The sequence below is a fragment of the Fistularia commersonii genome, chromosome 32, assembly GCF_037954325.1.
Source record: "Fistularia commersonii isolate RoL2024-O1a breed Wild chromosome 32, RoL_Fcom_v1.0, whole genome shotgun sequence".
Lineage (NCBI taxonomy): Eukaryota > Metazoa > Chordata > Actinopteri > Syngnathiformes > Fistulariidae > Fistularia > Fistularia commersonii.
The window spans coordinates 10993131-11007513 of record NC_141315.1 but is presented as its reverse complement, the minus strand read 5'-3'; the positions used below and the strand labels follow the sequence as shown (position 1 = coordinate 11007513).

Here is a 14383-nt window from a genome sequence, read left to right as displayed (position 1 = left end):
TCGCTCCCCCGACCGCCGCCACGGACCTGACAGCCAAGCGGAGAGGAGGTTTAGTTGCTTTAAATAAAGTTGGAAAAAGAAAACAAAAGAAAAAAAAAAAAAAAAAGTGATCAGAGCGAGGCAGGGAGGAAGACTTTTGGAGATTTTTATTTTTATTTGTTTTGATTTTTCTTCTGTTAACTTTATTAAGGCGCCTGTAGGGCCAACAGCCAAGATGTAGCCACGGCGCTAGCTGTTAGCGGTTAGCGGTAGCATCTGCGCGACGTCATCCGACAGAAGACGATATTTCTGCGGTTTCCGGTTGTCTGAAGTCATCGGGCAGCTGGGGGGGATGGGGGATTAGCCTAGCCTAGCTTAGCATGCTAGCCTCCTCCAGGGTTTATCTGGCCGCTAAGCTAACGCGCTGCAAAGCCCTCCTGCAGACGTTCTCATCAGGCGCGTGCCGCGGCAGGCGACCACGCTTTCAAGGACGGAGTCCACGGACGGCGGCGCCTCGGCTAGGATGCTAAGCTAGCAGCTCAGGGGGCCTCACGGGCCCGACGGGCGCCGCACCTCGCCGTTTTGACTTGGGCTGTATATGTAGCTTCCTGTCACCTCACCATCGTCATGGCGAAAGTGGAAAAGAAGCTTCCAGAACCTCCCACCATCTTCCAAGCTGAGCAGAGCAGCCTGACAAGCATGTGTGTGTGTGTGTGTGTGTGTGCGCTCCCGTCTCTGACACACACACACACACACACACACACCTTCAAAGCTGCTTCTTGGCAGGGGGGGTCAAAGGTCGCGGAGGGGGAATCCGAATGCTTGGCGTCTCAGCCCGTCTGGACGCCGCCGCTGTAAATCTGCTCCGGCGTCTGGATGAGAAACACCTGCAGGACCTGCTGCGTCCCAGACCTCCTGCCTCAGTGAAGGCTTTAACCCCCCGAGTCCTGGTGGAGGAGCAGGCGGGACCTTCTCACCTTCTCATCTCCAGCCTCAGGTTTATCTTCTGGAGGAGGAACAAACAAACCCTGCGCTTGTTTGTTTAATTAAGAGTGGAGGTGGTCTCAGGAGTTGCCTTAAAACCCAGCTGGAGGTCTGAAGAAGGGGGGGGGGTTGGTCGCCATGAAGGAGGTCCAGATCCAGAAGAGGGGAGCGCAGGAGTGCACGTTGGTCCGGATCCTTCCGGAGGAGAACCTCCAGGACCAGAGCTGGAGAACGGCTGGCTCAGACTTTCCTTCTCCAGGAGTTGAACTTCATGGATAATGTGCTTCTTTTGAGTTGAAGTGAGAAAATATTTTTAGCTGTAGTTTCTTTGGAAAATAGTTTAGCGAGAGGTTGTCGCCCCCCCGCCTCTCCGAGCGATGGTCTGATCCGATGTCACGCCCCCCCCTCCTCCCCGCCTCTTTGGTACGGCCCGGCCACCTGGATTTGAACATTTAAAAATAAAAATAATTGTAATAATACCTCCGATGGCAGAGGAAGGCGTCTGGTGTGTTTGTCGGCGGCCACCAGGGGGCTCCGGAGCCAGAACCAGGCACGGGAGGTGTGTATTGATTCGCGATTATTGGTTATCAATGATCGGCGTCGGCTCTTAAAACATCTTTTGGACACGATTGTGAATGTATGACACAAGGAGGAGCTCATTTAATAGTGGGCGCCGCCTGGCTCCCGCCGGAGGTCAGAGGTCACGAAGCCTCTCCGCCGCCGCGACTCCATGGCGATGAGGTCATGGAGAGGGTGGATAAGCTCCGCCCCCTCCTCAAATAGCGGCCCCTCCGCCGTCCAGAGCCACAGCCTCAGCGCCGGCGCCAGGATGAAGACCACGCCGCCTCTCCTCCTCCTCCTCTTCTTCTTCCTCCTCCAGGCCACCCTGAGGGCCGAGGTGGAGCACCGCAACGAAGGTCAGGACACACACACACACACACACACACACACACACACACACACACACAAACACACGGTAATGAGTAGCAGATGAGCTCCTCAGCAAGTACGCAAAGTACTTGAGCTGAAGGGGAACCTCAGGAGTTTAGTGTTCCTCCTCTTCTGGCGTCCTCCGGACCTGCGAGAAGCTCCAGCAGACGGTGCAGGTCCGCTCCGGAGGTCCTCGCCAGGAACATCTGCATGGACGTCCGCGTCTTCTCGGCGTTCTGACGGGATGTTTGTCCGCAGCGGAGCGAGGAGGCGAAGGAGGCCGAGGCTGCGCCAACCTGTCTCTGGTGCTGGACAACTGGAAGTACGCCATCACCACGCAGGTGAAGGACCTGCTGCTGCACGACCACAGCACCGTGCTGCCCGACTACGGACGGTGAGGACCACCGCCTCCACGCCGCATCCTGAGAGCGGGAGGAGGAAGCGGCGCTAACCTCCAAACATGACGCTAACAAGGGAAACCCAATTCGGGCGCCGGTACTGAAGGGATGAGCCGCGATCTTCATCCAGGACGAACATGGAGGAGGAGGAAACATCTGCTCAGGGAGCAACAAGGACAACCACAGCTCACAATTCCATAAACAACTAGTAGGAGAGAAGAGAAATAAGCTACTGAAGATACAGAGAACAACTACAACTACAAAAAAATCAACAAAAACTATTAAAATCTACTATAACCAAAAAAAAAAAATCGAGAGCAAATAAATACAACTACTACAAATCAACTAAACTACAAAAAAATCAACAAAAACTACAATAAACAACTACAACTACAGAAAGATCAAGTAAAACTAAAAAAACAAACACTTCAAAAAAAATCTACTAAAACTACCATAAACAACTAAAACTACAAAATCATAGTGAAATTGCACTAATAACTAACACTACAAAAATCTACTTTAACTAAAAGAAACAACTAAAACTACAATAAACAACTAAAACTACAAAAAAATCAAGTAAAACTGTAAAAAAAACAACTAACACCTCAAAAAAATCGACAAATGACAAGAAACAACTAAAAATACAAGATCAACTAAAACTACAAAATTCTACTAAAACTACAATAATAACAAAAAATCTACTTAAACTACAAAAATCCACTTAAACAAAAAACAACCGAAACTACAAAAATATACTAAAATTACAATAATATTAAAACTACAAAAATTTGCTGAAACTACAGAAATCTACCTAAACTAAAAAACAACTAAAGCTACGATAAACAACTAAAACTACAATAAAATAAAATAAAAAAAAATCAACAAAAATTACAAAAATATCAACAACACTACAAAAAACAACTAAAACTACAATAAAAATCAACAAAAACTACACAAAATCTACTCAACTGCAAAAATCCACTTGAACTATAAAAATTTACTTAAACTATAAAAAAAACAACTAAAACTACGATAAACAACTAAAACTACAATAAAAATCAACAAAAAAAAATCAACAAAAATTACAAAAATATCAACAACACTACAAAAAACAACTAAAACTACAAAAAACAACTAAAAGTACAATAAAATCAACAAAAAATCAAGAAAAACTACAAAACCAGAATTCAACCAGAATTACAAAAATATCAACAAAACTACAAAATATCTACTTAAGTACAAAAATATAATTTAAAACTACAAAAAACAACTAAAACTACGATAAAATCAACAAAAAAATCAAGAAAAACTATGAAAATATCAACAAAACTACAAAGTATCTACTTTAGTACAAAAATATAATCTAAAACTACAAAAAAACAACTAAAGCTACAAATTGTTCAACTAAACTACAAAAAAAACAAAAGCTACAAAGAAGTCTAAAAACCTGCAATGACAACTATACCAAGGAGGTTCAGACACAAAAATGACCAAAGGGGTTTATTAATGACAGGAAGTGGAAAACAAGAAAGAATCAAAAGGAACTGCAGGATATAAATGAACGAAAATAAACTGCAAAACAAATAAAAAAAATCCGGGACATAAATGACAGGTCAGGAAATACAGGAAGTAAACCAGAGTAGAACGACAACAGGAAGTAAGCTAACGTAAAAACAACAGACATAAACGAGGGCAAAAGAACTCCGTGAAATGATGGGTGTGTGTGATGATGACGAAATGAGCTGCGAATCATTTCGGAGTGTGTGAGCCGGAGAGGTCAAAGGTCACCTGTGCTCCCCAGGATCCCCCCCCTGTCGGACGCCCTGGGCGACCTCTACAAGGAGTTCAGCGCCCTGAAGGAGCGTCTGGCCGAGCTCACCGCCAAGTTCGACGGCGTGGAGGCCTTCGTGGACGGCGCCCGGGCCGGACGTGGACGCGCCCCCCCGCGGGCCGGCCCGCCGGCCAGGAGGACCAGGGTGGTGGTCCGGAGGGTCCACAAGCCCTCGGCGGCTCCCTGAGGCCGACCCTCAGATCCATTCCGACGTCTATATATTCTTAGATATGATGTTTCCAAGATATGATCTGTGTTTCAATAAATATTCCTTTTGTCCTGTAAATATGGTGGATTTGAGAAGTGAATAACCAAATAAAAGATGAAGACGGTTCCTGACACCATGTTGGAGCATCACTGATTGTCCAACTCCCATTTGACGCTTCGCCCTGCAAGGACTGGATCTTCTCACCTCATCGGTTCGACCTGAAGAACATCTCGGCTTCGGGTTTCCAGAAGGTCCGCCGGTCCCTGAACGCACCTTCGGTTTCCAGTTCGCCGAGACTGGGACTGAAACGAAAGCGAAAGGAGCCGCTTCTCCACGCAGGGACCGTCCACGGACACCCGCCAAGCGGAGCACGGAGAACCCGCAGGAACCCGCAGGAACCCGCACAGGGAAGCCGAACCCGCACCGGAGAGGCGCTGCAAGAAGGTATCAGACGTTTGAGATAAAAATGGTTGATTTAAAATGCAAAGCAAAGGGTTTTTACGCGTCGATGCGGCTTGAAGGTTGTTGACGGACCCTAATATTGGTGGGTTGGGACTTTTCTCTGGTGGTTTGGGTGGAAGAAGGAGAAGAAGGAGAAAGAGAAGGAGAAGGAGAAGGAGAAGAAGAGTGAACGACGTGTTTGCAAACGCTCCCCGTCAGACTCGGTGTCTTTTTTTTCTTTTTTTCTAACCCTTTTTACATGCGCCTTTTCTTGAATGCAAACTTGTTTGTTTGTTTTTTTTAAATATTTTTCACGTGTTTTTGTAAGTTTATTTTAAAGAAAAATCAATCCACGATTTTTTATTCTATTTTTTTAAATTTATTCGATGGGTCCATTTTTTTAGCTGCAACAAACTCCACCTGTTTCGACTAAACTTGCACGCAGCGGGTCGCTCTTGAAAATCGATTATCGATCGATTTTTTTTTTCTCCGTTCCAGTTGATCGAGTTTTCTCCATTTTTTGGACCTTTATCTTTTCCAGCCTCCTCACCCGCCATCAGGTAGGGTCGGTCCGCCAAAGGTTTTTATTTTTTATTTTGTATAATTATAATTTTTATTGAGCACATAAAGTATAAACAAACAAAATAGAATCTAAGGACATTCATTTTGTTTGCAATCAATTCACTGTAAGAGTGAACAGGATGGAAGGCCTGTCAGAAATGTTTAATTCCGGAAATAAGGGGACAAAAATACTAAATTAAAATAATTACATTCATAATAACAATGAAAAAAACGTCAAGCGAAATACAAAATGTATTTAAATCAGTGGATTAAAAGGAATGTGGGTCATAAAACCGTAAATTTTGGGGGTTTGGGGATTTTTCCATCAGTTTTAAGGATTTTTTGACATAATTATGTAGGTTTCTACCTTCCGGCAGGTACAGGGTTCGGTCGGTTCCTGGTCCAGGATTTAACCGCGGTTCTGGTCTCCACAGACCAGAAAGGGGGCGTAGTTTGGGCGGCCTAATCTGGAGATGGAGGCGGGGCCAGGGCCTGGCGCCGGCCCAGGGGGGGCAACCAGGAACCAGGTAGTGTGTGTGTGTGTGTGTGTGTGTGTGTGTGTGTGTGTGTGTGTGTGTGGGGTTGGTTGAGGAACGTTCCAAAGAAGCCGCCCTTCGTCGCTCCTCTAAAGATACTGTGGTCGCTAAAGATAACGGGCTAATGCGAGACTGGCGTTGTCATGGAAACGCCGCCCCCGTCAAACCCGGGGTCACGTGACCACGACGGGTCCAGGAAGTAGTCCCTCACCCCCGACCTGTGTGTGTGTGTTTTCAGGCACGAGGACCAAACACGCCCCCCTGGAAGGTCCAGGACCAGGACCAGAGGAAACCCAGGTATCGAAGAAGAAGAACCAGAAAGGGGTTCGTCAAGGAGGGTCCGGGACCGAAGGGGGACAAGCGGAAGGCCGAGGTCGTGGAGTCGCCGAGTACCGAGGGAGGAGGGAACCACCAAGGTGGCGCCGGGACGGTCGAGGCGGAAAGTCAGACCAGTAAAAGGAGCACCAGGAGCCAAGTCACGCAGACCGGACCCGAGTTCTGGCAGAACCAGGAGACCCAGACTGCTGCCACGCTCTGCCAGGACCAGGAGATGCAAACCGAAGACTCGGAGTTCCCTCTGGTGAAGGAAGTGAGCGTCCCGAGCGGGGGCGGCGCCGCGGGAGGGGGGTCCGACTCGGCGCCGAGGGAAGATAAAGATCCGAAGCCCGGAGAGGAGAACCTCCCCGCCGGCGACGGAACTGAAAAAGAGCCAAAGTCGTACGCCGAAGCCGCGTCCAGAGAAACAACCGGGAACAAACCGTCCGACCGGTCCAAAAGGTAAGAGTCCGTCAACCTTTACTCCCTCGGAACAAGGACAGGAACGCGAATCAAAGTTCACGCCGTCGTTGAAGAACCCATGTTGCGCCCAAACCTGTTTCGGGATCGGGAACAACCAATCAGGAGCCACCCTTTTCCAGAAGTTCCCCTTTGGAACAATCCTCTTTTAAAAATCATCCCCCCTGGTTTACTTGCCCGGAGGTACAAGTCCAGTCCTCCAGGGTTGCGGGTTCCTCAGACTCGGACCTGTAGGACCTCCCTGGTCCTGCACCCATTTATCTCCTTGGCACCTCGAGCAGAGATGCAGATCCTGAATCTTGTGTCTCTGCTGGACTTTTGGGTTGTCTCACGGGCTCTCAGAAGACCAGTTCCAGGAGTTCTAGGGGTTCTACAGGTGCATCATGTGACCACGGTCGTGACCACCTGTTTCAACTGTCTGTTTCCAGAGAGCGAAGCCCCAGCAACATGTTCAACTTCCACATCTACGCTGTGCTGGACAAGAAGTTCAAGTTCCGTCAGGACTCGGACACGTTGGTCGTGTTCTACAACGAAGAGTGTCTTAGCCTAAAGATCACGTCCTTCATGTGAGTACCGACGTCGGGCGCTGGCGAGGGTGAAGTCCGCCAGGTGCGTTGTTTTGAGGTGGACGGTCTCCAGGAGGTCCGACCTTCTGATGTCCAGGGAGCTCCTCTGGTGTACAGGATGTTGGTACATTCCCAAATAACAGTGTCCGAACATCTTTCCAAGGTTGCCGCTCGCTCCATGTGCACATGTGCTAAGCTAGCATTTGTGTCCCTTTGCTGTTTCATGACGTAGAGGCCAGAAGCAGGAGGGCTACCTGGTGGAGGCCAGTTACTCGGTGGAGTTTAGCAAGTTCAGAGGCCAGCAGCTGTTGGTCTATCAGTACGCCGTCAAGCAGCGTCAGAAAGATCTTCGCGAAGTCGCCACCAGATTTATCTGGAACCCGCTCTACAACAGCACCACAGGTAATCGAGGACTTCCAGACGTTCGCCGGTGTTTCTCTTCACGCAAACCGACCGAACCCCTCGATGTCCAGAGCTGCACCTGTACGAGGGATTCGTCGCCTGCCCGACCGTGTCCGGCCTGCAGAGTTTGGTCCAAAGTAGCCTGGACAAAGTGGGTTTGTCCAGGCCGAGGGGCGAGGAGCTCTCAGAAGCTTGGCAGGGGTCCGCGGCCAAGCTGCTCGACAAGATCTTCCAGAGGTGGTCCCCGGGCGACAGAGACACCACCAGCCGCCTCTGTGAGCACCTGAAGTATTTCATGTGGAGTTTTTCTCACAAGGAGATATGTTACCCGGACAGGTCCAGCCCTCCGGTGGTGAAGGTTTGTGGCCAAAGAAGAGCAGCATTCATGGTCCATCCCCTTCCATCGTAACCACAACCGTTTGTCTCGACAGTCGGATGAGCTGATTTCACAGAATCTGGGTCGAATATTGAAAGGGGAACCTGAAGAGCCGAGGAAGAGCTTCGGCCGTCTGGTCCTGGGCCTGGACGTCTTCCTGGTGACCAGGAGCTGTCAGATCAACCTGGAGGTGAAGGACTGGGCTGAGCTTTGTGTCCTGGTCTCGGAAAACTCCGGGGACCAGAAGGACCTGGAGAGCCTAAAAGATCGCTTCCCGAACCTAACCCAGTAAGTCTGACGCACTACCTAAACCAGGGGTTATAACCAAAACATCATGTCTTTCCTCTGTTTTGGTGTAAAGAAGTACAAGGACACGAGGAACCTTATATTTCCTTTGACAAAAGTGCAATTTACTTCTATCATTCACATGTTTGCAGTGCAATCATGTGATCATGTGATCCCACTGATCGTACAAAGGCACAAAACTTTAACAAGTAATTGGTATTGAAAAATATAGCAATGCACTTTAAGATTAAATGAGACTTATAAAGAAAGGGAGTTTTAAACCATTTCCACATGTGCATATAAAATCTAAATTGAATCCCTGCCTTCACCTTACAAACTAAAGAGAGTGCTATTAAATGTGTAAAGAAGAAAGTATTCACCTGTAAATGTGTAAACTTCATACATGAAACATGCAAACACATACAACACATACTGAAAATGTTGCATGAACAGTAGAATTCCATCATACTCTTTAGTAGTGAAGCTGCTGACTAACATTAAATTGCACATTTTCACCAGCAATTAGCTCGCTGGCTTTTATCGCTGCTGCACTGATTTCTCATCTCTGGGTGAAAGTGGACGCTGTTTCCTCAGACCTGCCAGTGATTGGTTGATCTTTTCTCTGCTCAGTTTCTTTGTAAGATGTCATATTTTTCGCTCTGATGAGTCTCTTAGTGGCGCCGAATATTATATTCCTTAAATACCGAAACTTGTGGCAAACACGCCGAGCACAAAGGTTTCCCGTGCGTCTCCGTAAATAAGTGGACGTATCCATTTTTATTTGAAAATTCTACACTCTTTATCTACTTTTCTCTGTTTTGATAACATTTTGTCTAATGAGGGCGTAGCAGGAGGTGGAGAACAGGGTGGAAACAACGTCATAACAAGCATCAGGTGGTGCACCGATACCGTCTGCTGATTGGTCCGTCTCAGTGATGCGGATTGCTGTCTACTCTGAGCGAAATAGTGCGCCCCCTAGTGGGGAATTCTTGAATTGCATTTGATTTAAAAAAATAAATCCTTGTCTTTTATGCATTTTTTCACTTTCAAATGATCCTGCAGGTACAAACACCTGCTGATGTTTTTGGTGGAAAAGGCCTCGAGCCTCACACGGACAATGCTAAGCTAACTACTAGCAGTCCAGTAAATTCCTCGCCTGATTCCAAGAACTTTGCGTGGGATTTTCGTGCGGCAAAACATCCCATCCACCGATTCCTGAGGTTTCCGATTGTCTTGCGGAGTGCTGCGTGACGCCGCCTTCCTCCCCCTCCGTCCTCAGCCTGGTGCTCGGCCTGGCGAACCACTGCGCTCTGCACGCCGTCTCCGAGGTCGTCCTTCTCCTGCCGCTGCTCTTCAGGCTCAGGCGGCCGGGGGCCGACGCCACCCGGCTGGGACCCGGCGTGGAGGAGCAGACCTGGTCGGGACTGGAAGGCGTAGCTTTCTGGACCTTCAGAGAGAAGCTGGAGGTCAGCGCAGAGAAACGGCGGTGAGTCCAAACCGAGCAGTTCCGGCAATCCTGGAGCCATCAGAGGTCCAGGGTTCAGTGCCGGGACGAGTCAGTCCAAGAAATGCGTGGAGGTCTGGAGTTCCTCCAACTGGTCCTCCTGGTCCAGGGGTCGGCAACCCGCCGCTCTTCCATCTTTACGCTGCGGCTCTGAGCGGCTCGGGAAAATAAATGATAAATATTTAATTGTAGTATATTTCATTTGTGTTAATTCCTTTTTTTAACTTTTAGTTCTAAGTTGGAAGATTATTGTGATCTTGAAATATTAAATGAAATTATTATTTTTCGCCGCTCAAAATAACGTCACACTGGCGGAAGCCGGTAAAGTCCCGATTTGCAGATGCTGAGCGCAGAAGTTCAGGAGCAGAAGTCCCATAAACCAAGTAAAATAAATATTTATGAAGATATTTTGCAAATATTTCTTTTTTATTGTTTACTGACAGTGATTTTTTCCCGATTTATTTTAAAATTCAGGTCGAGGCTCCGCTACACGCTCTGAAAGCCCAAAGCTCAAAATGAGCTCATTACATAAATAAAATTTAATTTTCTCCGTAATACTTTGTGAACTTCAGAAGCAACACACTTGTTTATACAAAGTGTAAAGGTAATAAAAAGCAATATATACAGTGGTACCTTTATTTTAGACCTCAAAAAGTAATTGCGGCTCCCAGTGTTTTCTTTTCCGAGGAAACCGGGTCCAAATGTCTCTTTGGGTGTTAAAGGTTGCCGACCCCTGAACTAGGCTGTCCTTCTCTAACTAGTTGTTTTGTCAGGTGTTCCTTTCTTTCCCATGACTTGTATGTCTGCGGCGTTCGGGGCGGCCCCCCCCCCCAGAAAAAACCTCCTGAAAGATCACAGCGGAACCAAACTTTTAACTCCCCAAAAGAAACCAATGGTTCAGGTGTACAACTGGTCCTGCTCTCCTTGTTTGCATCCACAGGAGGGTGCTGCACCTCATCAAGACTCATTTGGCAATGGCAAGCGAGTGGCCGCTCCTCCTCCAGGGCTGGCTATCGCTTGTTTCCTTCGAGGACCTCCAGGAGTTCTCGGAGATGGCCAGGAGTCCCGCCGAGCACCTGATCCAGGGTCTGATGTTCCGGCTACGACCCAGCACTCACAACGTCAACAGAACGCCTGGGAATCTGAAGGTGCAGAAAACACCGCTGCCTTTGACTCTTTAGAACCAGGATTTTCTGTCCACTCGGGTGGAACCTCAGGGTTCTGTCCTTCCTGGTGGAGAACACAGCAGGGGTCCAAAGTACACAGAAGAAGAAGAAGGCCATGTTGCTGATGGATGGTATTTGAGAAGACTCGCAATAGCTCGGTCAGCCATACCGCCCCAGGTTCCCTGAAACAGTGAGGCCTTGAAGTACAAACCGTCGGTAGCTGAAAATATCGCTAACTACCAGCCTTTTTTGGTGGAGGTCCGGCATCTCCGGCCCGTTCACCAAACTCTCAGGAGGCCCACCAACAGGTAAAGGCAGGATTACTAAAACAAAACAGCACATGGAAAAACATACCCGACAGAAGAAGAGATTCTTGAACTGCCAAACTTGGAACAAACCAAATATGGGTCCCTTAGAGGACCCTTAGCTGGAGGAGAAGGGTAGTGGGACTACCAAAGTTCAGTAGGAAGTCACATGATTGATGTAAACCAGTCCAGGAAAAACAAACCCGTTATGTGAGCTTGTTTCCTGTGTGTGCCGCTAACTGGATTAGCATGTAACAGCATTCTCTCCCGGCAGAACGCTGAGAGAACATTAAACTTCATCCTGGAGAACCTGGACGAGCAGGCCGGCAGGTGACCTCACTGGGACTCCTTTGTCTTTGAGTCACTTCCCCTACATACGCTAACCGCTAACTCCCTCGCCCCCTCCCAGGATGATGGACTCCGGGTGGACGAGCGAGATCTTCGAAAGCAGCGTCAGCGTTGCCAGGAACATCTTGGCTGCCGCGTTGCTGGTTAGCTGCTACCCCGCCGTCGTCCTGTCCTTCCAGCTGGTCCTGAGGACGGCGGAGATCTTTTTGGCGGCGCAGGAGAAGATTATGGCGGTAGCCGCCGCGGCCGACTCCACCCCACCACCTGCCGTCCTGCAGGTTCACCCCAGGGATAGCGAGGCCAAGCAACTGCTGCTGCAGCGGCTACAGGCCGAGCAACAGCAGCTGGTGGACTGGAGGGACAAGCTCCTGAAGAAACCCCTCCTCTCGCCGTCCAGGACAACGTTCAGCACGCTGTCCTACCAGGCGGAGATCCAGGTGATGTCCGGTGACCCGGTTTATGACTTCTTTATCGTTGCTGGTGCTAACGTCTAGTGCGAATGTCAAACATCTAATGCTGATGTCTAACGCTAACATCTAACGTTCAGTGCTAGCATCTAATGCTAATCTCTGATGCAAATATCTAACATCTAATGGTTATGTCTAACACTAACATCTAATGTTCAGTGCTAGCATCTAATGCTAATCTCTGAAGCAAACATCCAACATCTAATGGTTGTGTCTAACAAAACATAAAACGCTAATGTCTGATGCTGATGCCGATGTCTAATGCTAACATCCAACATCTAATGCTAATGTCTCAGATTATCTTTCAATTCTAGCGTATAATGCTAACATCTAATGCTAATGTCTAACTTTAACATCTAACATCCAATGCTAGCATCTAATGCTAATCTCTGACGCTAGTCTCCAACATCTAATGCTTATTTCTAACACTAGCATCCAATGCTAGCATCTCATGACAATGTCTAATGCTAATGTCTAATGTAATGCATATAATGCTAATATCTGACACGAGCATTCAATACTAGCGTCTAATGCTAACATCCCGCATCCAATGCTAACATCCAACATCCTATGCTAATATGTAATGCTAACGGTAAAGCCTGTCATCACGCAGATGTGGGACTCCATGCTGAAGGTGAACTCGTCCATCCCAGAGGTGTCGTCGTCATGGAGACGGAGTCTGGAAGAGGACCTGAAGAAGAGGATATCTGAGGTCACACACACACACACAGAAGGACACACACACTTTTACATTAACACACACACACACACTCAGGGGTTGTGTGTCCTGCAGATGTGTGAGGAGGACCAGGTCCTGACCTGCTGCCTGACCTCCAGCTCTCCAGCCATCCAGGCCTGCTTCCACCAATCGTGTCTCTCTGCCGTGGCGGCAATCTGCCAGGTATGCTGTGTGTGTGTGTGTGTGTGTGTGTGTGTGTGTGTGTGTGTGTGTGTGTGGCCGAGGTGTCAGAGTGTGTTTCTTGCGGCAGCGAGGACAGGAAGGGGACCTGCTGAGGCGCCTGGTCGCCGCCGCCACCGCCGGAGCCCCGCCCCCGGAAGTGGTGTCCGCCGTGGTCGTCGAATCGGAGAAGAGGTTCCTGGACGAGCCGCTGGGTTGGCTGCTGGACCCGCAGTCGGCGGCCAATCACCTGCTGTCCAACGGTACACGCCCCCTCTGGCTCCGCCCCCAAAGCCAGGCTAGATGAGAATCTTAAACGAGGACGCCGGAACGCGGGATTATCGAGGTCGGATTAACGGCAGAAAGCGGGATTAACAACATTCGATTCACATCAGGACGTGGGATTAACCATGTCAGATTAACGCCAGAACCTTCGATTAACGACCTCGATTAATGTCAGGACGCGGGATTAACAAAGTCAGATTGAGATGAAATTGTTGGATTATCGATGCAAAGTCAGAATGAGAATCCACGTCTGGATTTGAGATGAACAAATTCAGATTTAGATCAGAGGGAGGGCTCGTTGATGTCAGATCAACATGAGGACATGTCGGATTAAAGTTCTTTGTCATGTGACATGAGAACATGGGATTACTGACATCAGATTCATATTAGAATCTGGGATTAATGGGCTCCAAGTAGCAGTAGAATGTTGGATTAACGAGTTCTAAATGTTAAAATGCTGAGATTATTGACGTCAGATTAACGCTAGGGTATAAAATTGGTGAGTTGGAAGTAATATTAGAACGTGGGATTACCGACATCAGATTAACATAAGAACATTGGTTTATTGACTTCAATTTAACGTTAGAGCATGGGATTATTGATTTCAGATTATTGTTAGAGCCTAGGATTAATGAGTTGGAAGAAATGTTAGAACGTGGGATTGTTGATGTCAGATTCGCGTTTGCATTTTGGATTACTGATGACAGATTATCGTTAAACTGGGGGATTACTGATTTCGAAGTAACGTTAGAGCATGGGATTATTGACGTCAGATTATTGTTAGAGTCTAGGATTATTGAGTTGGAAGAAATGTTAGAATGTGGGATTGTTGATGTCAGATTAGCGTGGGATTAGTGACGTAAAATTAGAATGTTGGTTTATTGACTTCAGATTAACGTTAGAGCGTGGGATTATTGAGTTGGAAGAAATGTTAGAGCATGGGATTATTGAGGTCAGATTAACATTGGAACGTGGGATTTAGGAGTTTGAGATAATGCTAGAACGTGGGATTACTGACATCAGATTACCATCAGAGTGTTGGTTTATTGACTTCAGATTAACATTAGAATTTGGGTCAGCGAGTTAATAATATTAAATCGTGGGATTAATGACGTCAG

General features: G+C 47.8%; 2 protein-coding genes across 2 annotated transcripts; both read left to right on the top strand.

Moving 5' to 3' along the window:
- The first annotated feature begins 1083 nt into the window (after nucleotides 1-1083).
- LOC147215503 (uncharacterized) lies at nucleotides 1084-4454 on the top strand. Its single transcript, XM_086140188.1, has 3 exons — nucleotides 1084-1880; nucleotides 2152-2287; nucleotides 4093-4454. Exons 1-3 carry the CDS (start codon nucleotides 1694-1696, stop codon nucleotides 4307-4309), a joined length of 540 nt encoding a protein of 179 aa, XP_085996314.1. The 5' UTR covers nucleotides 1084-1693; the 3' UTR covers nucleotides 4310-4454.
- A 1964-nt stretch (nucleotides 4455-6418) lies between these two features.
- On the top strand, nucleotides 6419-8480 carry LOC147215502 (E3 ubiquitin-protein ligase rnf213-beta-like). The gene is made up of 5 exons (XM_086139516.1): nucleotides 6419-6645; nucleotides 7092-7229; nucleotides 7462-7631; nucleotides 7703-7989; nucleotides 8063-8480. Exons 1-5 carry the CDS (start codon nucleotides 6419-6421, stop codon nucleotides 8297-8299), a joined length of 1059 nt encoding a protein of 352 aa, XP_085995642.1. The 3' UTR covers nucleotides 8300-8480.
- The last annotated feature ends 5903 nt before the right edge of the window (nucleotides 8481-14383 follow it).

Coding starts and splice junctions, on each gene's coding strand:
- LOC147215502 (XM_086139516.1), top strand. CDS start 6,419: ATGCAAACCGAAGACTCGGAGTTCCCTCTGGTGAAGGAAGTGAGCGTC. Junction 6,646..7,091: donor CCGTCCGACCGGTCCAAAAG/GTAAGAGTCCGT, acceptor GTCTGTTTCCAG/AGAGCGAAGCCCCAGCAACA. Junction 7,230..7,461: donor CTAAAGATCACGTCCTTCAT/GTGAGTACCGAC, acceptor TTCATGACGTAG/AGGCCAGAAGCAGGAGGGCT.
- LOC147215503 (XM_086140188.1), top strand. CDS start 1,694: ATGGCGATGAGGTCATGGAGAGGGTGGATAAGCTCCGCCCCCTCCTCA. Junction 1,881..2,151: donor GGTGGAGCACCGCAACGAAG/GTCAGGACACAC, acceptor GTTTGTCCGCAG/CGGAGCGAGGAGGCGAAGGA. Junction 2,288..4,092: donor GTGCTGCCCGACTACGGACG/GTGAGGACCACC, acceptor TGTGCTCCCCAG/GATCCCCCCCCTGTCGGACG.